This window comes from Ambystoma mexicanum, chromosome 4q, assembly GCF_040938575.1.
Source record: "Ambystoma mexicanum isolate Mex_15411 chromosome 4q, UKY_AmexF1_1, whole genome shotgun sequence".
NCBI lineage: Eukaryota > Metazoa > Chordata > Amphibia > Caudata > Ambystomatidae > Ambystoma > Ambystoma mexicanum.
This window is the reverse complement of record NC_090928.1, coordinates 1,132,545,350-1,132,569,343: the sequence shown is the minus strand read 5'-3', so window position 1 is coordinate 1,132,569,343 and position 23,994 is coordinate 1,132,545,350. Positions and strand designations below refer to the sequence as shown.

General features: G+C 45.6%; 1 protein-coding gene across 3 annotated transcripts in view; it reads left to right on the top strand.

Moving 5' to 3' along the window:
• TOGARAM2 (TOG array regulator of axonemal microtubules 2) overlaps positions 1 to 23,994 on the top strand; it is a 717,735-nt gene that overhangs the window by 641,641 nt on the left and 52,100 nt on the right. For all 3 annotated transcript variants that reach the window (XM_069608717.1, XM_069608718.1, XM_069608716.1), the window contains exons 16-18: positions 16,396 to 16,499; positions 19,389 to 19,587; positions 23,694 to 23,910. In XM_069608717.1, coding sequence (XP_069464818.1) covers positions 16,396 to 16,499; positions 19,389 to 19,587; positions 23,694 to 23,910 — 520 coding nt within the window. The remainder of the gene's footprint in view (positions 1 to 16,395; positions 16,500 to 19,388; positions 19,588 to 23,693; positions 23,911 to 23,994) is intronic.

Below are 23,994 nucleotides of genomic sequence, written 5' to 3'. Positions count from 1 at the left end.
ATGGGAGTTGTAGTCCAAAGCAACTGACATGCATTCCCCTGGGTTAGATGGGTCATTATAGGTTGCATATTGGCAGTGGAAATATCGGTCTACTTTACAAGGCACCACTAGGAATGATATGATATGATAGGTTATTTATAACGCGCTTAATACCCACAGGTTTCTAAGCGCGGACCCGGGGATCGAACCTGTGGTGCTTCGTGTCATTTTGCTTCCAAGGCGAGCACTTTGCCCCTGAGCTATCCATTAAAAGAACCAGACTGCAGCTCCTAAGTCGCTCTAACACAGTGCCTCCATTTCTATCTGAAAGATGTTGACCAGTGGTGGACGATCAACTTCTTAAAACTCATCAGGAATAAAAGAAAGAGGTTCTTATTTTATATAAACTCCCATCTCTGGCCATCCAGCGTCTGTTCAACTGTGTGGGTCTCTGCCTTGCGGCAGACTTAATGGTAAGGAACTTAGGAGTGCTTAGTAATGGGAAGATTGGCCTTTTCCACAAATCGATTCCATCTCTTAATCCTGTTTATGTGCCATATCGCAGACCCTTTGCCATCTCCGCCATAGGCCTGTCCAGATTGAGCTGTTTCAGTGGTCTTTACCTAACCGCCAACCCCCGAAACTCTCACACATTGCATGTATTGTATTGAGAATGCTGCGCTCTTCTTAATGTTGGGGAGGAGGGGAAGCGTGACGCAATCACACGTCCAATGGCTGCTCATCATCGGTTGTCATCGCTAAATGGATACACTTAAGCACCTGGCAAGTTACACACAGGGCTGTCTTTGGTGCAGGTCCTTCTTTTAAAACCTCTTATCTAGAGATGTTGCATCCTTGTTCGTACTGCCCCCATGGACGTCATTTAGGGGTCATCAGAGGTCGCCACTGCGACCTCTGAGGTCTCCCTTGCGACCTCAGTGGTCTCCCATGCGACCTCTAAAAAAAAAAACACACACAATAAGTGATTTTATTATTTTTTTTTTTTTTGTTGGTAATGCAAGCTCCTGGGCTGTGGCCAGCACCATGTGGCTCTTTACTTCTGCAGTGGCTGGCTTTATTGTTCAGGCCCCTTAAAAAAAAGAAGAAAAATAAGAACAGGAGTGCCACAAGTCTAACACTTTCAGCACTGCCCTAAATAATAAAGAGTAGGAATACCAAATAATGTGTCTTTCTGGAATTTTATACAACAATTGTTAGACTCATTAAAGGTTTATTTCAGGCACACTTCAGGGGGTGACTCACTGATTTAGTCTGTTCAACCCAGCCTTTCATCCATCCGAGGTCGATAAATGAGTACCAACACAGGTTGGGTGATATTGGGTGTATATTTTTTCTATACATAGCGCTTAACCGTAAGTGCTATATAATAACACATCATTATCATTTGGTCATGGAGGTCTGCTTATATTCACATTAATTCGGTAATATGGGCCTATACACACTGATCTTAACGATACATATGGCGATCCATTCTTGTATGAAATGTACATCACATTATAATGATATCGTAACCATATTTTTCGTAGTGTACAATGCTATGTGATGACACTTCCTGTTTTGTCAACGAGTGAAAGGTCGTGTTCCATCGCTTCCCGCGATATCACTTCAGGGTGGGGTCAAATGACATCACTTACTGTGATGTCATCAGGGGGTCAAGGGTGTGATGTCACTTCCGCTACCCCAGGCATTTTGGTGAAATGACATCCCTGACTGCCCCTAGTCAATATACACAAGGCATTTGTCAAGCATCGACTACGCAAGCAAACTGATTCCAAAATGCCTAAGACCTACCTAGGCATGTATATGGCACAAAAAATGTAATTTAGCTAAACAGTCAGTGAAGAGTGTCTGAGCTACTCTTATGTTCTATCTCCTTTCCTCCATACTCTTGGGAAGTCCCATAGAATGGTGACAGGACTGGAGCATGTTGCAATGCAGCATTCTCATAGAACTTTCCAGCAAGCACCAGCAAGGGTGTGTCTCAGCCATGCCACTGTGTGGCACATGTCCCACATACTCCATCATAATGTCCGTCCCTTTCTCCTTGTGCGATGGGACAGAGCATTGCAACCGCAACTGCGTCTTTTTGCTCCCAAACTGGTAACAAATAAAACCAAAACCTAGTAGGTCAACCACTGTTCACCCCTCCCTGGTCTGCCCCACACAAGAGGAGTTGAACAGAACCACTCCCACCCTCACAGGTGGATCTCACTGGACCAAAGACTGAGGTCCCTCAGGAGACTCACAATGCACCCGCGCACATGTGGATGGGAAGGTTACTCCTTGCCACTCAAGCGCTTCATGTGTGCCCTGTGCCCGTTCCAAGGAATACCTTCACTGGAAGGAGACCTCTCCTTACCAAGCAGGCTCCTCACCAGTATCCTGTGTCTGTTCCAGAGCAAGCACCTCTGTGGTTCTACGTGCGCGTTCCACAGAACACCAGGCCGGGAGGCAGACTGCTCCTCACTGCGCAAACATTTCTCCGACTCCATGTTCTGATGCTAAGGAAAAACGGCATGGAGGGACATTTTCCTGACACAGGAATGCACCTACCCACCCAGAACATCCAAACACACACTATCGCATTCCTACTCATTCACTCACCACTCACTGACCCATACCACATACATACATCTGACACACACTTCACACATGCAAATTGCACAACACATTTTTTTAAAAGCCTTCTTACCTGTTTTTCCAGCTTCGGTCCATCACTCCAGGCCACCCTCGGCCCCTCTTTGCTGCTCACAAACAGGAACCAGGAAGCTGGGAGAGCTTCCTGGTTTCTGCATCGAGCCGCGAGGAAGCCGGAGGTGAATGGGTTCGAGCTGAACATGGCATGTGACACGTGCCACATGAAATGGTCAGCTCCATACAGGTTTAACAAGGGAGATTGCAAGGGTAGCAAGGGAGAACACAGGGGTCACGGCTGCGACCCCTGGTGACCCCCAAATGGCATCCCTGGCACCACTCATGTATTTCTTTGTGCGCCGTGCGCAGTGCACCAGTTCTGTCAGGGAGCCCTTTTAGAGCTTATCCTATTGGTACCCGCTCATGCCCATGTCCATTTGCGGGGCATGGGCACCCAGGCTCAGCCTCAACTACCTATCTATGCCACTAGTGTGGGTCAGAGAATTCTACCAGGGCAAGGGGATGAGTCCCTGATGAGCAGGTTCCGGCACCTCCTAACTGCGCCAAATATAAGGACCTTCTTTAAGGAAATCATGCTGGAGGTCCTCCCCACACAGTCCAGTGCGCATGCTTCCAGCCTTGCTTAGGGTTTCCCCACACAAGAGCATACATGCACAGCCCACTCAAGCCAGCAGCATGCATGCCCTTGCCCTTCCTCAGCTTCCATGACACATGACCCATGGCGCGCAGACCCGGATCTGCCTTCAGACATGGGGGGGTGAATGATAGGCGGGATGAAGTCCTCCCGTTCTTCAGGAAGGTCCATGAGCGCGTGGCTGACATCAGAGAGGTCCTCAAGCTCCCTCTCTCTTACACACATCCAGCGGAGGCGGGTGTGCCGGCGGAAGTCCCGACACAGAAGACAGAAATATGCGGGATTCCTTTTCAGACAGACATTCTGGCAAAATCCACAAACAAGGCAAAGGCCCCTTAATGTAGCTCCCACAAATAAGAGGCTAGGTGCATGCTAGAGACACATCTCAGCAGAAACCATCTGCATCAGCTGGAACCCACCTGTTTCCGCCACCCTGGCACAAGGACAACCTCCCTCAGCTTCCACTTGGGCCTCTGGAGCCTCTTTCATCATGCCCTTCGGTAGGGAGGAAAACGCACTGGACTCAATAAGCAACATGTTTTACTTTAACAGTACCTAACACCCATATTTTTTTAATTTTAATTTTAGTTTCGTATAATTTTAGTTTCGTATATTGGTTTAACAAAACCTTCATACGTACCTATGAAATACATACAATTTCATAAAACACATACCTCATAAATTCATTCATATAATGAAACATAAAATCCATAATGTTGTATATCATAACATGTTAAAGTGCAAATGCTTTAGCTCCAAAGTTCAATTCAAGCGCAGTGCACTTGCTAACAATGGTGGCCAGCACCCTCCTAGCTATGTTGCACCCAAAAGTTTGTAACACACTTTTATAATGTAGACTGCCGCCAGGTATACACAATAGGGACAATGTAGCATTTGTGGCAAGATTCGGGGATTACATTTGCTCTTACGGTAGTTAGAAAAATCGGATGTAGCCATTGCGCTCCTAACTGGGGATTCTGCCTGAGACTAGCGTTGGACAGACCATCTGGACGCAGGGCCCTTGAATTTTTACACTTAAGAATTGTCCTTTCTACATACTTTATCACAAAAGTACCCCTCCATGATAGTAAATGCGCGCCCGTAAGGGTTGCCTTCGTGAGAGGTGCCTTGGAGAATAAACCTCTGTAAGGATTTACCCTCAAGGAATCTGCTATTGGGTTGGGTTGAATTGTTCTACTTTTCCCTTCCTGGTCATGTATGTAGTCCCAGAAGGTTTTGGAGTTGTTCTTACCATTTGCTGCAAGCATGTTTGCTCCATCTCTCCAATTCATAGTAACCATGTGGTATTTAATCCAATTCTTGTGTTTTTGTTTCAGCTCCCTTATGGATTCTAAGGCCACCTCCCATAACGCTTTCACATCTTTCTTAACATTTCTAACACCTTTCCTTAGTCGACGTTTCCTATAGCAACTTTCTCATCGAAACTCTGTGACTTTTTCATGGATATTGGTATATAACGCTCTTTTACGAACCATTTCACCGTCGCGTTATAGTTATCGATAAGGAACCGTTCTTCCATGACTCTTACATCTTGGTGGTTGATCAAATATCAAATATCGCAATCTATCGATCCTTAGCACACTAGATCTAAATGTTGTACTTAATCGGTTCCCCTGATGACTTGCTTTAAGTTTGGTAGGGTTAACCGAATGGGAGAATGTCTGCAGAGGTACCTTCATGGTCATTATAAGACAAGCATGGTCGCTTTTTGCAAACTATGAGACTACCTTATCATACCAGGTCTTAGAGACATATATATAATCAATATGGGAGTAACTCCCGCACCACTTGCAAGTAGGCTGGGTGGGAATGTCTCCCAAAACATTACCATTCAGTTTAACTATATTCCATTTGCCCATCAACTGTCCCCATGCCATCTCACGACTCTTTACATGCATATTCGTAGATGGTATTACCTTAGGCTCCTCAATATCATCAATGTCCGGGCATTGGCAATTCAAATCACCAGCAATGATTATCCCCTCCAGACTCCTAGTCTTCGACCATTTTATCAAAAGGGTATTCAGGGCTTCAAAAAGCTTTCCCTCCTTGGTTTTTAACAGGCTCCACTAGACATTTATCATTAAAAGGAAAGATTCACCTTTTTCTATACAAGTGGCCAAAATTGAGTCGTTATATGAGGCAGATTCTATAATATTCAGGCCCCAGGTATGTATTACACCAATTAGTAAACCCCCATGCCCCACACCCCTAAAGGCCTCCCTTTTATCCCTTTTTTTACTGCTTTAAAAAAGAAAGAAAATTCATCAAATATGGGAGGGCTCGACAACCATACTTCTTGTAAGAATATGATAGAATATTTTGTATGTCCACCGGCTGTACATTTTTGGAGAGAAAACTACTGAAGCCATCTGAACCTTTATTTAGAGTTCAAGCCCAAAGAGTTCCAACTCAATAATTGGAACTGTTCTCCTCTAAAGGTTCAGATGGCTGAATAACATCTTGGATCTCACTAATAATGAAGGTGGACCACAGGCTGCCATGCAATTATAGACCAATATCTCTACTTGATGCTCCAGGTAAAGTTTACGCGAAAATACTGACTACACAACTCCAAAAATGGTCCATCAGGAAAGGCATTCTGAATCATCTCAAAGCAGGGTTTCTCCCAGGTATCAGCACCATGGACCAGTGTGTACATTTGAGTGCCATTATCTCTAAGTATCTATTGGGAAAATAACGTAGGGTTTACGCCATTTTCGTGGATCTACGAACAACGTTTGACAGCGTCTATCGTACCAAGCTATAGCACATATTGAGAGGAAAAGGAATCCCTGCGGCTCTTCTAGAAAACATCCAAGCCCTTTTTTGCCATAATAGGGCTGCTGGGAAGTGGGGGATGAATGGTGAAACTATGGACTACTTTGCTGTAGAGAAGGGGGTACGGCAGGGGTGTGTGCTGGCCCCCATCCTGTTTTGTCTATACATTAACGTCATCATAGAGGTACTGCTGGTGGCATGTCTTGATCCTCTAAAGCCGGGAGGGGACAGATTTCCGGCACTCCTCTACACAGATGATGCCGTTCTTCTATCCACAACCACGAGGGGGCTAAAACACAACCTAAACTTTTTTTACGGAGAAGTGCCGAGAACTGTCTATGTCACTTCATCTCGAGAAGACCAAGGAGATGGTCTTCGGTAGAAGGAACCAGAAGAAACTCAAACTAACCATTTATGTAGGTGACTACAGGTGCAGCACTATGACTATTTGGGAGTGAGATTTGCTGAGGACCTCGTATGGTCAGTTTCTCTTGTTAAAGCTGCAGCTACCCTCAAGAAATATAGCAGGGGAATACACTGCCTTTATAATAAAATGGGAAGGGGTGCAGTTACCCTTCTATTAAATTGTATCCGGAACAGGGGAGGGCAGTGGCTTTGTATGGAGCAGAAATCTGTGGTCACTGCTCCTCAGCGAAGCTGCGTCGGGTGGACAATGGCTTCCTAAAGAGCCTTATTATGCAGCCCAAGGGAGCTCTGATGGCAAGTCTAAAATGGGAGTGTGCTCTAAAGCCCATTGTGGAAGGTATAGCCATAAAGCCACTGATGTACTGGTCAAAGCTCCGGAGCACCCTGGAACTTGCTAAATATCACGAAGCAATGCTAAATTTCAGAGGCACAGCGGGTATGAGCCCTATGCCCTGGCTGCGATTTATTAAGTGTGGCTTAGAGAAGTTTGGTATGGGGCTTTTCTGGACTAGCCCAAAAAGTCTAACCCTGAAGGATAAGGCTGGGCTAAGGAGTAAGTGCAATGATGCCATAAGTATCAGATGAGAATCTCATGTGAGGTTTTAAGCACTGGGGCGCTGTATATATCACTGAACCAGCTCTATGGCTTTGATCCTTATCTTAACTTGGTAACTCCTGTTTGTGCCTGGTGCTTATACATCCAACTACGCACCAACACTCTCAAACTGGCAAGCTACACGGCAAGGTGGTCTCCGACTCCTGAGCTCGGCTGTAAGGACTATGGCAACCCTGAGGAGTCCATTAAGCATTTTTTACTATTGTGCCAAGGATACTTACGGCTGACAAAGTGTTACTTGCTCCCAGTATTTTGCATAAAGGCTGTGAAAAACTCCGCAGACCTGAATTTGGTCATCTATATTGCGAAATTTTGTACACAGAGCCTGGCTGCACAGGGCTAATTATTGAACATTGGCTATGTAACAGGACTGGCAGGTGTAAATCTGTGTTCCTGTACCTGATGAATTTTATACTACCCTTGGATCATGGTTTTTCTTAATTGTAATCTTATAAATCTTTAATTTAATGCATTAGTGCAGAATGCAACGGGATGGGTTGGTGATCATTTCTGTCCCTACAATTGATGCATTTTATATTCCCTTGGACCATGGCTCTAACCAATTGTAACTTTACCTACTTTTAACAAATGTGACTCAATGAATATGTTTATGATGTTATGTATGTGATCGTTCTTAAGCTTTTATGGCTTTCAGCCCATTAAAGTTATGTTCAACACATTAAAGCATTCATTACCACTGTCTTAGGCCTAATGTCCTCCCTAATTAGATGATGGGACAAGGGTTTGCAACGTGAGGTGTAGCACTTGGAGCAAGGAGGTATCTCTGGGCAACACTGAGTGAGATGTTGCAATCAGCCCCTGTCAACCTTCCTTCCTCCCTAACGAGAGGCGATTTTTGCAAATGACCTGATGCCGCCTCCTTGTGGCCAGACCCATCAATCGTCATTGCAGAGGAGGTAAATAATTGTGGGGTACAAGTTAATGTACTCATATCATGGCCATCCATTTTATTCCCCCACGCTCTTGGATAGGTTCAGGAATGATTCCGCAATATCGGCTGAAGGTCTGTCAATTATTGACGTATTGGCCAACTCACTTTGTGGCAAATCACAGGGAACGTCAAACAACGAGTCTGCTTGATTGGGCATGATGGAAGCTGGCACCGTTTGACTGTTTGTAATTATGGGGAGGCCAGGAGTGTACACTGATTCTACTGGAAAGAATGTTGTCAGTGAGCACTGTAAATTGGTCCAAATCAGGGAAAACGCTTGTCGTAATGTCAACTCCATTAAGCCCCGTATCCACATCTAATGAAGAGTTCACACTTTTGCCCATCATAGACATTGCCAACATTTGGGCTTGTTGTGCACTCCTCAAATTGTACCTTAAACCTTTCTTACCAATCATAAACATCTCGTGCAGTGCTGATTTTACCATCAAAAATGGGTTAGATGGAATAACCAAGGCTCGTACTTTTCAATTCTGTGCTCCGTGCCTGGAGATGGTATTGGAGGATGGTTGTGCTCCACAGAAAGGGCTCCCACCCGGAACACCAACCATGATACATGCAGTTCCGAGTTGGTAGCTGTACTCGTTCGGCACCCTGCACCCAGATATGGTTCTTGAGGATAGTTGTGCTCCACACAAAGGACTCACACCAGCAACACCACACAGCGAAGTGTGCCGCCAAAAGGTAATTTGGGAGGTGGGGGGTGCAGGTTACCGGAAATGTCAGCAGCAGAAAAAAAACAAAAGTCATTGTCGTTTAAATGACTTTCGTTTTTTTCTCCCTATGACTCAACTCATGGACAATCCGGAAAATCCACGGCAGGGATATTTTTCCTGTTTCATTACTGGCCCCTGAAAGTGCAAATCAGGTTGGAGAACTATGCCCGACCACTCAAGCTTCAACAAATTCCTCCCTATGGAGCTGTTCAACATGGTCACCCAGCGGCAGATGTTTTTTGGCTCTCATGTATGAGGAACAATTTGGAAGCCTGACCAATGCAAAATCCTACCTTCCGGATTGAGCTTGGCTCCGAGGGTGTTCACAAAGGGGATGAACGCTGTCATTTGTCATCTTCAAGGTGTCCATGTCTACCATAGTTATATGTCCAGCTGATAGGAGTTGCAACCACATCAACGGTTGCCTGCTGCTCCCTCAGTGTTGTCATTGATCAGACTTATGCTCTGGGCCTGACCATCAATTTAGACTAATCAAAGGTAATCCCTACCCAAAGATGCAATGTATAGCGGCCCGGTTTGGGATTGTGCAAAGGGCATGGTTCCCCCCCGTGTCTCCACTCAGTTTGCGAAGCCTTCCGGTTGTGTAGTTTCAGCCTAATAGCTAATAGCCTATTGGGCCCAATAGCTTCATGTATCCCTGTTTGTTGTACCTGGACCACCTATCGCTCACCGTGCACCCTAAAGAGTCTGTCTGCGGCATGTAGCACACTACAAAAGAACCAGGCATTTGGTTCTGGCATTTAACCCTGGAAGCCCTGTCATGGCAACCCTACTGAGTCAGTCCATTCTCCAGTTAATAATTGTGAAAATAGCAGTGATATGAATGAGTGCAGGCTTCTATATTGTTTCTCCCCTGTACAGAGAGACATCTGCCCTTTTCTGGTTCTGAAAACCATATCATACTGAGAATGAGCTTGTGCCGGCGGTAAAACAGATCTTTGTTTTGGATGAGTGAATGCTTACAGGCGCTGGCAACAAGCTTTGTTGATTCTAGCCAAACCTCCTCTTCCAGACTGAATGAATAGAGGCAGCTACTTTGTGCTGTCATAAATTGTTGTGGGTTCCTATTGTCAGAAAACCAATGTGGTGTAGATTCCTACCTTGTGCTAAGCAAGACCCACTTTACTCCTTCCTGCAAATGCCTGGCAAGTAATGTAGTGTTACTACATGGGAACCACTAATACCCAGTAGTGGTTTGTCCATAATGGGCAATGGGGTGCTGACCTGCCACCCATAATTAACTACCGAAGCCAGCCCAGTGAATTCATTGAGCTCTCCTTCAGCTACAGAAAGCAACTCAGTGTGTTCTCCTGGGATGACTTTAACTGTACAGAGAAACGTAGTTTCCCTTTAACAGTTCTAGTACCCCAGCGTGGATGCCCAATGGGCCATGCAAGGCCGGGGGCATTTTGCTTCCTCAGCCTTGCATGACCCTTTTCAGATGCAGACTTGGGTACCCCAGGTGTATGTTTGTAGGAGCCACTTCTGCACCTTCCTGCATATTCATAGGCCCAGGAGCGGTCTGATGGAGACACTGTAGCTTCACTGTGCATGTGCAGGAACCAGAAAGCCCTTCCTCCTTCCTGGTTCATGTTGCATGCTGCGTGGCAATCAAAGTGCCATTTTGAAAAGCGATGTTAGGAGGTGTCTGGAGTCTGCACGAGGGCTGCAGATGAGAACAAACATTTATGTGTACGTATGTATGTCTGCATGTATGCGTGTATGTATGTATGTTTTATGGGTGCGTGTGTAAATGGGAGAGTATATGCTGCATGAATACATGTGCCTACATGTGTGTGCCAGGCAGAGATCAGGCCTCTGATTTTGGGGGGGAATTCTTTGGGGCCTCCATTGGTGCAAAGCGCCAGCCAGTCTGGACATATTTTCTTCCTGTGGCATTTTTGTGTTTTTACTGGCAACAAAGGTAAAACCAACATGATGATTGTTCTTACATGGACATACTGCCCTGCATAGGTGCAGCCAGTCTGGACACGTTTTAGATATATTACGACTAGCTGCACCAGTGCCAATATGGCCACACATTAACACTTCATTACTGTGCCATGCCATTTGTTTACTGGCATCAATGGTAAAGCCAACACGATGAGTGTTCTTACAAGGCCATAATTGCCTACATTGGTGCAGCAAGTCTGGACATATATCTTGACTGCAGCATGCCATTTTTTACTGCCACCATTGGTAAAGCCAACATGAAGAGTGCTGTTACGTGGCCATATTAGCCTAAATTGGTGCAGCCAGTCTGGACATATTGTCTTAATCTGGTGTGGCGCATTTTACTGGCATCAAGGGTAACCTATGTAACCATAAAAGCCTACAGAGATGCAGCCAGTCAGAGCATGCTGTACACATGGCCAGAATACTTTATTATGGTGCAATGACATTTTCTACTGGCATCAAAGGTAAAGCCACCATGATAAGTATTCCTACATGACCATACTGGCCTACATTGGTGCAGCCAGTTTGGACGTGGTCATGTACTCTGGGGTGTTTTTCTTTTATTGGCAAAGCCAACCTGGGTATGTTCTGAGGTGGACACATTGACGTATGTTGGCAGAGCCAGCATGGAAATGTTTCTTATAGTATCTTATCAACAGAACAAACATGCACATTTTTTCGTATTGGAATACTGGCGCAGTCAGCATGGACATGTATGGCCACAGCCAGCATGAACATATCTTTTATATTGGCATATATTGCTGGCAAAGGCATCATGAAAAATCTTTGGATAATGATCCTGTGCACTTTTGGTGTCTTGACATCTATTGGATTTTTTCATCTGCTAAAAACTGATTGCACATTATGTGGCTTTTAAATCAGTTTTTCAAAGACACTGTGCTGTAAATTCCCAATTTTGACCTCTTACTGATTTTCTCAGGGAGACAACACCTACAAACTCCACTTGGATGGTTTGGGCTCCCTCGCTACGCTTGTCGCTCAGGCAAATTCATGGGAAACATTTACACCCCTCCAATTAAAAGATTTACCACCACTGCTAAAATCAGAACACATTGTGTGGCCCCACACATTTTCATTCAAACAGCAGGAGGGGTCTATAAGATTTTTTTTTACTCATGCACTTTTAAAATAAATGCGGTTTTAAAGAACTTACTTCGGTTATATATGTATAATTGTAATTGTTTATTTATACAGCGCTTATCCACAGGTGGAGTGCTTCAAAGCGCTTCAAGGCGGGGGGGAACAAGGGAATACAGTAATCATTCTTAGGCCTTGAAGTTTTCAAATAAATCTAAACAGAAAAACTAGCATATTAGGCCTGACTGCACTTTTCCTAGTGCAAGTGCATGAGGTGTTAAGGTTTTGACCAAGGTAGGGAGGGGGGACAGAAGAAAAAAAGGAGGGGTGCGGGGACAGGACAGACTAACTCTACAAGTCCTATTACATTTAGGTCATGCATGCGTACAGACGGAGGTGCGAGGAAAAGGTTCGTGGGGGGAACAAACGCATTCCAGTCCAACAGGCCCTGGGTTAAGTGCAGAGAGGTTGCCTCACTCATGGAGCGTAAGCTGAAAGTGCAGTAATGCTGAACATAGTGCAGTGGCCGGAAGCAAGTACAAAAGACTGGTGGGAGGGGCCTGGGAGCTGTAAGGCTCGGAGGTGAAGCAAGCAACCAGTCAGGAAAACTGAACAGAGTAAGGGAGGAGAGGAGGAAGGAGGGTGAAGAGAAAAAAAACTGAGGTTAGCAGGGGAGCGCGAGAGAGGAGGAGGAGAAGAGGAAGGTCTTGAGGAGTTTCCGGAACTTAAGGTCCTCTGGCTCAAGGCTGAGAGAGGCAGGGAGGCTGTTCCAGAGGGAGGCACCTGCAGAAGATAAAGATCAACCCCCAAACCTCTGTTTGTGAAAGCGGCTCACCCGCAGAGAGTTGGAGGAGGACGAGCGGAGGACTCGAGAGGGCGAGTATTTAGGAAGAAAACATTGTAGATAGTACGGCCCTCGACTCCCAAAAGCCTTGTGGATTATGCAGAGGGTCTTGAACCTGATCCTTGCCGCCACGGGGAGCCAGTGGAGGTACTTTAGCGCCAGAGAGATGTGGTCCCTGGCCTTGAAGCCAAGGATAAGTCTTGCGGTTCTGTTCTGGATGGTTAGTAGGGTGCAGAGGTAGCATAAGTATTGGGGTTGGATGGTGGAACAGGGGTGAGAGTTCTGGAGGCGGAGAAGTAGAATTTGGATAGAGTAATCAGCAATTGGAGAGATTTCCTTTGAAGAATAGTGTCCTCAGGTGCTTCCTGAGGTGTAGGAAGGAGAGGGCCGGTCTGATCTGTGTTGGTAACTTGTTCTAGTAACTGGTCGCATGGTAAGAACATGCCGGTTTCCTCGTTTTTTCACATCTTAGAGTTCTTTGTTTCCAGTCTACCCATGCCATGGCTTCTGGTGGGGTGTTTGCCTTGGGAGACGGTGGGTTTCGCAGCCAGGTAGAGGGACTGTTTTTGTTGTCACTGTTCTTTTATGTGATGCATTGTGTCTTGAAAGGTATGCATGCTTGAAGGGGTAGCCAGTGTCGCTCCCTGAGGATTGTGATGAGGTGTGTGCTGCAGCCTCACATAAAAAAAAAACAAGATGCTCGATTCTCAGAAAATTGTGCTCCTAAAAAAGTATACACATTTATTTGTATACCTCATTTTTGCAAATGCGCAGGTCACCTTATAAAAAAAGGCGACTTACGCATTCCATAGGGCCACGCACCAGTCCAAATGAAGTGCCGCACAACATCGGTTCAGGGTCAGAAATGGTACTCTTATAAACTGCGCTTGCTCCAAACAGGCGCATGGAAACGTTTTTGTTTCCGCACATTTTAAAGTGCATCCCATTGCCGCCCTGATTTGCGCAATTGCCCAAATGGGGTGTGAAAGGGCATTTGAATGTTCACATCTAAGGTAGACCATTAGCGCTTAACGTGATGAGTACATTTCCCTAGAAACTCGTACACAAGTGTGGAAACTGTCGAGGAGACCAGTGGTGGTAGTGGGGAATCAAGAGGGGGGGGGGGGCACCTGGCATCCTCATTGGTTGCCATCCACATTACCAGTTGTTGCTTCCGGGCCTGGGGGAAGTGGTTCCGTAGAGAAAGAGGAAAGAGCAGAGCCTTAAGTGGCCTGCCAAATCAAGCTGTGGCTCTTGGGAGGGGCGTGGCTGAAAAGGGGTGTGGCCTAGCAGGGGGTCGGCACCACAATTAAGAGGGAAAACATGCCTCAGAGGAATGGCACCTGTTAGGTCACGCCCCTGTAAGAGCCCTGGCTAGATTTTGCAAAAGGTCTGTGGCCTAACATGAGGTTTTCAAATCAGGTAAGTGTTGCCGCCTAATTGCTGCCCCGACCACCTGCCAGGCACCACTTTACATCGATCATCACCCTGACACCTGAGGGGCAAGGCTGAATTTCTAATGAGAGGGGTGCCTTGCATGGGGGTCGGTGCCACAATGAAAAGGCAGGTGATGCTTTTTTCTAAAGCCCAAAGCTCTCGTGTATTCGTGTAATGTGATTAGACAGAAATGTGATTGTTAGCATATGCCACACTTAGATGGAATTACAGAAATGTGATTGTTAGCATATGCCACACTTAGATGGAATCTGAGAAATGTGATTGTTAGCATATGCCACACTTAGATGGAATCTGAGAAATGTGATTGTTAGCATATGCCACACTTAGATGGAATTCTCAAGCTTAGTCTGCGCCAAATCTAGACAGAAATGTGATTGTTAGCATATGCCTCACTTAGATGAAATTTCTCAAGTATAGACTGCGCCAAATCTAGACAGAAATGTGATTGTAAGCATATACCACACTTGGATGGAATTTCAGAAATGTGATTGTTAGCATATGCCTCACTTAGATGAAATTTCTCAAGTATAGACTGCGCCAAATCTAGACAGAAATGTGATTGTAAGCATATACCACACTTGGATGGAATTTCAGAAATGTGATTGTTAGCATATGCCACACTTAGATGGAATTCTCAAGCATAGTTTGCGCCGATTCTGGGCAGAGGTGCGATTGTTGGCTTGACCCGCGTTGCATCTTGATGGAAATGTGGTTGTTGGCGAGTGCCACACCTGGACGGAATCTCAGAAATGTGATTGTTAGCATATGCCACACTTAGATGGAATCTGAGAAATGTGATTGTTAGCATACGCCACACTTAGATGGAATTTCTCAAGTTTAGTCTGCGCCGAATCTAGGCAGGAAAGTGATTGTTAGCATATGCCACACTTAGATGGATCCTCAAGTTTAGTCTGCGCCAAACCTAGACAGAAATGTGATTGTTAGCATATGCCACACTTAGATGGATCCTCAAGTTTAGTCTGCGCCACATCTAGACAGAAATGTGATTGTTAGCATATGCCACACTTAGATGGATTCTCAAGTTTAGTCTGCGCCAAACCTAGACAGAAATGTGATTGTTAGCATATGCCTCACTTAGATGGATCCTCAAGTTTAGTCTGCCCCAAATCTAGACAGAAATGTGATTGTTGGCATGTGCCACACTCAGATGGAATTCTCAAGTTTGGTCTGCGCCAGATCTAGACGGGAATGTGATTGTTAGCATATGCCACACTTAGATGGAATTTCAGAAATGTGATTGTTAGCATATGTGATTCTTAGGATGCACCACACTTAGAATTCTGAACCTAGCCTGTGTCGCATCCAGATAGAAATGTGACTGTTAGCGTGTACCGCATCTAGATGGAATCCCACAATTGCAAGGACAGCAATGCCAACTAACCAACAAACTAACAATTCCATCCCTCTGCATACACCTCTCAAACTATAACCAAACACAACCACAAGCCTTAAAAGCAGCACTCCGCACAAACTTCACTACATTGCAACAACAAAACAAAAACACACATAGCCTTGCACAACAGCACGTGATGACTACGGACCATAAAACACCCCCAAGCCCAGCCAACGGACCCACCGGGCTGAGGCCGCCAACAGCACATCACTGCTCCCTTTTTTTTTTCCTGCTTCCTCCCACTAACTCAACCCCCCCCCCTCCCTTTTCAGAGCCGCCAGAGCGCCAAGGGACCACTACGGTGGTGATAGTGCGCGGTACAAATTTCCTTTAATATTAATATTAACATTTAGAAAAAAAAGTCTTGGCTTTTAGTGGGTTGAGATTAGCAGGGGACATTAGGGAGCCCCGGCACGGCCCAGTCTCAGACACAGTTGTTGGAGTCTGCAGGGGCTCTACCGCAGCTAGCTTGGGAAAGCCCTGGGAAAGAGAAAGAGAGAAGAGAGAGAGACAGAGCGAGAGAGACTGCATGTGGCTGGTGGACCACAGAGTCTTCCCAGCGCCGGTCCCATGGCCCTCGCACATATACTACACTGAAACCAGGAGGCGCAAACGAGCTGATCGTGGACCGCGTAGGGGCAGCACAGGTAGTCTACCAGAGTTGGTTGTGTGGGTCAAGATTGCAAAATGATTTCCATGAGATGGGCGACAGAGACACGAATTACTGGAAATGCAAAACAAATGACTACTATTTCAGAGCTGCCATGTTGTCTTTTTTCTTTTAGAGCATGGGTGAGAGTACATCAGAGCCTCCTTCTGCAAAGAGTCACCGGACCTCGTGGAGTAACAGTTTTTCCACCTCACAAGACAGCCTGCCATCTGATGAAGGGTATTCTTGATTACAGATGATTTATTTTGTTTATTTCTTTGTTTCCTATAGCACCGCTTTTCCCCCTTGGCAGCCAGTATAGGCTGTTCTTTTTATATAAATGAAGGACATGAAAAATGAACATGAAGAAGTAAACATCAGTCGCACATTAGGAATTGTCAGGTGCAGCATAATCCAGGTCATTGGGTGTTAGTAAAGATTGCAGGCATGGGTTTCATTGGCGTGCCAATGTCAGACATCTGCAGATCCGAGTAGCTGCAGACCGTACCATGTATGAAGTACCCACTGGATATTGCAAGAAGAGAAACCTGGTAAACCTGGTTGGCGCTGCGGACAGGGTTAATGTACTGTGGGCATGGCCACCAGTCATATGCCCTGTGGGTAGCACTGACAGCACTTGGCACAATGATATTCTCATTGAGCTCATCAATGATGTCATTTTTTGATACAATGGGTGATGTCATGTGTGAGGTTGTGGGCAGTGAATGGGGGGGGTTAGCAAGTTATCCTGTCGCTGCTAATTATAGTGAATTGCAGTGGTTTTTCCATCTGCATCATAATCATAATGTCCCTTTAACTGAAGCTGTTTTCCCTCCCCTCCTTAATGTTTGCATGTTACACAGCCTAGACTTATTAGAATAGAATGTTTGTAATTATTTTAGCAGAATAAGTGCACGTGGTGCAGTTTGCACACTTACGGAGATCATTTAGTTGAAGTGCTAATCATATAAGGGGGCACATGATATGATATATGATGGGTTATTTATAACGCGCTGAATACCCAGAGGTTTCTAAGCGCGGACCCGGGGATCGAACCCGCGTTGCTCTGTGTCATCTTGCTTCCGAGGTGAGCACGTTGCCCCTGAGCTATCCTCCTGAGGCCTCATTACGAGTATAGAGGTAGCCATGGTGCTATTAGTGCCATGGCTACCCCCACACCGCATACCGGGTCCGGGTTCCTTCAATGAGGAATTACCAGCTCATTCCAACCTTGGAGGACCCTGTAATTCCTCACTGAAGGAACCCCTCCCCATTCCCATTCGAGCCCCCATAGGGCTCAATGGGAATAGGGAGGGAGCTAATAACGGGCCCGTTAATAATGGGCCCGTTATTAGCTTCCTGGTCCCTTAGCGGGACCCGCTAAAGGACCTCGGAATGCAGCGGTAAGGGATTAACGGCACCGGCATCCTTACCAGCGCAGTGAACTCCTTACCGCCGAACTCGGGATGAGGCCCTAAGCTTTCAGAACCTAGCTATATTTCTTTGTATTACTTGTAGGTTTTTACCCTCTCTCTACTCGAAGAGCCCGCGTGCAGGCCTCATCTAGTATCATAACTTCATAACCTCCCTGTATTGTTGGATCTGAGCTGCTGTCCTCACTCTTTAAGTTATAATTATTTTTATTATTAGGGTCTTGATGGAGCGTGGATCTAGCTTTAGAAGCAACAGAGCACTTTACAATTGTAGAAGAAGAACAAGGCCAGGGAGCAGAGAAAAAGGGGAGTGGGGATCTAACAACAGGGGAGGAAATAGTGGAGATGAGATCACCCAGTCTCAGGTATGATGCGAAGTGGGCTGTGTATGGGCCTGGGTGTTAGGGATGAGACATCCCTTGAAAGCAGGGCCTTGAGATCCTGTCTGAACTGTAGAAGCAAGGGGGCGGGTCGGATGTTGATGGGGAGGAGGTTCCAGAGTCTTGGGGCATAGACAGAGAAGGCCTGTCTTCTGTTTTTTTTCCTTCCTGCGCTGGCGGGCTTCAAGTCTTGAGGGGGGACTTCAGAAGGACAGACTTGTAGATGATGCAACAGGATTTGAAGATAGTATGGGCTTTCAGCTGGAGCCGGTGAAGTTTGATGAGGGTCGGGGTGATGTGGTCGAATTTGCAGAGTCCTTCGATGAGTCATGCTGCAGCATTCAGGACACCACACCTGACGTAAAGCAGATTAGGCATGCCGTTATGTGATTGTTTCAGAGATTACATGATCATGACATAGGACAGACCATTGCTTAATCAGGTTCATTATTGTGAAAATTTGAACTGTCACATTAATTAATACCATATAGAATGGAAGGGGCGGGGGGAGACTGGGTAATTGCCAGAAGACCTTCCATAAGCATAAGCTGCCATCATCGATCCAATGCCTTCGGATTCCAATCAATTTCAAGGAGCAAATCCTGTCATTAAGTCCTTTGAGGTGGGGTTCCATAACATCTGCAATAACAGAGATGGCTTTACTGTCTGACTTGCAGTCTAATATCCCATGTTTTATGTACTATTCAAAATTAAATTCTTCCCGACCCTTTATGTACAGTACATTCTATGTAGTATTGGTTACCATTCAAATTGTCACAATAATGATCCTGATTAAACAATGGTCCTTCCTATGTCATGATCACGTCAGCTCTGAAACAATCCCATATGGACATGCCTAATCAGCTTTACCCCAGCCGCGATCGATAGGTGCCAAACTCTATCAGGCCTGCTATTATTTAAAGTGTGCCACATGGGGATCCCCCAAAGACTATGGTGTGTGGTGGACTGTAAGGATCCCAGGTATGGTCTATGAGAAGCAAAGGTGTGCATCCACATTGAAATGAGTGCTGCATTCAGAATATATATTCTAGAGCCAAACAGGCTGCTGCACAGAGCCTCACAACCTCTGCAGTGATAGTAGATTGCACCAGGTGCCAACTTATGGTGCAAAAACATCTTCCACGTTTTGGGTTGGAAAATAGGCCACACGTCTGTCTAAAATCGTTCTAGGTTTATGTACGGATAGCTGGACCATTATCGATAGCCTGTCGTCCATATTGTTATCTTCGGGGATTCCTAGCTTCCAATTAATGGATTTTCATATGTACGCTATTCCTTTTATCTTTTTATTTGAGGGTGGAAACCGAAGTTGTGATCCTTCCACAGCCAGTTCCTCGGCGCCAGATTGTCCGCTCTGCCGAAGTGACGGAACAGCTGAAAGAACTCAGCAAACTTATGTCTGCCAAGGAATTCCAGAGCAGGATGGAGGGGGTGACCCTCCTGATGGAGTACTGCAAGAACAACCCCAAATTCGTCTCCACCAACATCATGCAGGTGAGTAATCCTGCTTCATCTCGCAGATATTGCATGTTGTCTCTTGGGCACTAGTCCTGCAAGTAGAGATGCACTGGGCATGATGAGCATACTGGTAATGCATCAAATGTTTTCCCAGCTGCCATGAAGCATCGTTTTGATTGAACGTGTGGGTCAGTGGAAACTGTACCTCCACTGGAGGCTGTGGCCCTGGTGAAGCTCTCAGGAGGCACAATACATCCACCGAAACATCTGATTTGTCAGGCACATCATGAAAAGGGTGGCACAGTGATAGGAAGGTCTATGTAACATCATGCACACCATTGCAAAAGAGGAACTGTTAAATTACACAATTGTTAAACTATTTAAATTAAAGGTATGTACAATATTAATGAACACCTGCAATTAATGGCAAGAGGGACAGGAACCTGAAGGGGTGCATATGGAAGATGGAATGTTAAGTGGCGGACACCAGGTATCATAGGACAGTTGATATCACAGGGGTTTAAGGTGGCATCTGGAATGACTTTGAATAAAACCGGGTTTGGTGGTAATGTTCCACCAAGGTCTCAAAAGATAACTCCTTAAATAATATGTGAAAAGCTTGAAATGTTGCTGACCATGTTTGCTTCTCGTGTCAAAGACCAAGAGAGCTGACTTTGCGTCACGTTCCTCATCTATATTTTGGATTACATCTTGTACCCTGCAACGGCGATGGTAAAGGCACCCCCTACTCCCTACAGATGGGATATAAAATAAAAATTAATGCAGTCATAAAAGTGGTAAGGTTGATTATCGTATACACCTTGGAACCATGGTGCCCTCTCGGAGATGGGCTGCCCTTCCTCCAGAGGACCTGGCTTTTGACCATCTCAGAGCAATAAACTGTACCGCCGGAAAAAGCTGCACCCTCCTAACAATTGACAACAACTGCCTATGATCTGGAAAAGGTGACCATAGAATATCTTTCAACTATGCAGGTTGTCCCAAGTTCCTACTGGTACCATTTGGCTGCTGAAAAAAATATGACAAGTATTTCCGCACCTGATGCATATACTTAGGACTCCACAAGAGGTCTGTCAGATCACTGTTAATATTAAAACTGGACTACTGCAGCATTGTGCACGCAGGCATGCCCAAATACCAAGTGCACTATAGAGGACAGGGATTAATGCATTCTTGGTCTTAACAAGTCCAACCAGACTCCAACAGCACTGAAACCACTCTAGCTGGCGTCAAATGCAATATGCTGCGGGCCGCCCCCAAACACAGGTAACCACAGGAACATGCCACCTGACCGTACCCCGGCAATACATCATCTCAACGTCTGTGTTAGGCAGAATTGTATGCACTACCCTCTGGGACCACCACATACAATTAGGACTACAAGTGCAAGTCAAACCAACCTTTGGTATAAGTCTGTACCACACAGTGTTTGGTAGCGGGCTGAGCAGCCAGGCTTATCTCAAGAGTGAATGTGAGCAGTCCAAGAGGTTACACAGAGGTCTTTCAATCACAGTGGTTCAAGTAGACACTTATACTCAAGGTTTCTTGGTAAAACACTTATTCATTTATTACACAATCATTTAGAAAACATTTCACTAGAAGGCGGCAACTTAATATTATATACCAATACACTTCAAGATTTTGAGACGGTTTAAGCTCCCCTGAAGTAGGAGCAAAATAGCAGTTTAGTTACTTAGAAGTGGGCAAAAGGGACAAGGTAAGTAGAATAGATCACATATACTTGTTAGACAGTGCAAATAGTTTCAGTTCACCAGAAGAGTTTAATTCAAGTCAATAGGCCTAGGCCAAAGTCAATGGGCTAGTGTTCTGGATAGGAAAGAGCAGTTCTGGCATTAAACGGTAAAGTCTTTGCAAAAGTTCTCAGAAGTAGTTTAGGCGAAAAAGAATCATATGTTGGGTCACAAGCTGATTAGGCCTGCAAGTTGGGAAAGTTTCACAAACTTTCACCGCAAGAGTGGTGTTCTCTCAATCGGGTTGGCACAGTACCTTAATATGAAGAAACAAATGCAGCTGAAGTCGTTGGTTCTTGGCAGTTCCTGCAGATCTCACTGTTCCTGAGCCTCAGTCGTGAGGACAAGAGGGAAGACGTTGGGGGACTCCTGCACTGCATGGGATGGTTGAAAAAGCAAACAAGATGGAGTCACTTCAGTTCCAGTAGCTGTAGATGCAAGCACACAAGCTGGTGTCCCTCTCCCTGGTTAATCCTAACCAACCTTGAGAATGGTATCCAGGTGGCTTACGAGTTGATTGGTCCCACCAACTCAAAGAAGAAGTCGTCCTTGAAGGGGCTTCTCTGTCGAGATCAACTTGGCAATTCAGACCTGCAGCAGGGCTTCACCGGGCAAACCAACGGTCCAGGAGTTGCAGCAGCTGTCCTCTTCCAGCTCTTCTTCGGTTCTTTCGTTACAGTGGTCGACTCTGCTTTCCATTCCAAGAGACTCGCCTTTTAAACAGTTCCCTCCCTTTCATTCCAGCCTAGCTGTCACTCACCCAGCTGAGTGGCTGTCCTTGCCGGACAGTCAGCCAGCCAATCATGCCAGAGTGCATTTGGGTCTCCTAGGAGACTAAGCACAGGGAGTTTCGGGCACACCCCTCACTACCTGCCCCCCCAGACACACAGACGCCAGAGGCGGTCTTCAGTCCTGAAGCCTGCCAAAGGCAGATAAACAAAGGGACCAAACCTGGTTTGACACGCAGAGACAAACACTAGAAGGACCTTTCCAAAAAGAAATGGCGAAAAAAGAAGACCAGGACCTGTTTAAACAAGGGGGCTTAAGGCTCCATCTTGAAAAACACTGCTCCTGTTATTTTTAGCTAACGGTGTTCACGGTCGGGAAAAACCATGGTAGTTTGTTGTAAAACCACTGCCGCCAGCCTTTTCAATAGGAAAGGGTAGCATTTGACTGCTACATGAGTATTTAGACACAGGGGATACTATGTAACCCCTCCAGCACTCCATTGTAAGATGGTGTGTGCTGGGTCTATGAATTTGGAAAGACTAGTAAAGTCAATTCCACTTTACCTTCTCTGGGAAACAGTAGTTTATCCCAGAGAAGGCATTTTAACCACTGGGAAGTCTAAATGACATCCCTGTGTCACTGCACTGAAGGTGCTGTGCAACACACATGAAAAGATGATGCCTATGGAGTTATCTAAAACCCCATATTCAAAGAACACAAGTGTAAAACACACATCAAAACACACGAAAGAGTGGGAAAAAAGGCTCACACTCTTTCCAGGTAAAAGAATCAAGTCCTCAAAATCCAGCAACGTTTCTGGGGGTCTCTAAATTGAAGGGAATGAGCACATTTAGGAGAATTCTCCTTAACAGTCTGCCACTTTTTCAACTTTGGTGATGCCCAACATTGGTGACAATCGACCAGGTGTCCACTGTTGGAATAGCTTCTGACTACTGTTTAAAGCTCAGACAAACTGTTTCACTTTTAAAGAGAGCTTAAAGACTGCCCTCTTAAAACAGTCCTTTGGCACCTAGCGATCGGTGGTGCCACCACCGCGCCCACCTGCTGCTGCTGCTGCTGTCATACCACCCTCCTTAGTAAAATGTAAAGATGTTGGCTGAGCATCCACCTATCAAAACTAAGTTGCCAAAATGCAGCATTAAAGTCCCAAACGTCTCCTTCAATATTGTGTGAGAGGGCCCTAACGTCACTCCACCAAAGAAATAAATACATACAGTAAGAAAGAACTGTACGTCCCTTTGCACCCCCACAGCCGCAAAAAAACAACGGCCACTAAAATTGCCTTCATAAGGCGCATGCTTACCTACTTTGCTGACACCACAATCTGTGTATTCAGGTTCAGAGGAAAATACTACTAGCTTCATACATTGGTATATCACATGGACACACCTGTCCTGGTGTTGTGCCCATCGCCCTATGAGCAAAAGTAGTCACATATGCCACAAGTTGAATCATTAGCTTTTGAAATCCTTCCCTGTGGTGGAAACATTGCAGCCTTTCATTAACGTCACAAAAGATTATCCGTAAATGAATGTCGTTTGTTCGTTGAATGCAAATGCCAGCTCACATTGTTCACCAGATTACCTAATCAGTTATCATCTCCCATTTCGTTACTTTTAGATATTTGACAGCTTTAACCCAAGACTTCAAGATTCCAACAAAAAGGTGAACCAGTACGCCCTGGAGTCAACCGCAAACATGATACCCATCCTGAAAGACAGTTTACACCAGGTTCTAGTCTCTATGGTCATCATAGTCACTGACAACCTCAACTCTAAGCATGCTGGGATTTACAGCGCTGCAGTGAAAGTTCTAGACACGCTGATCTCTCACGTAGGTAAGAACTGTGTTCACTTTAAAAATGTTTTGATGCATATGCAATGGCAGATGTCAAACATCTGGTCAGCCACATCAGTATGCC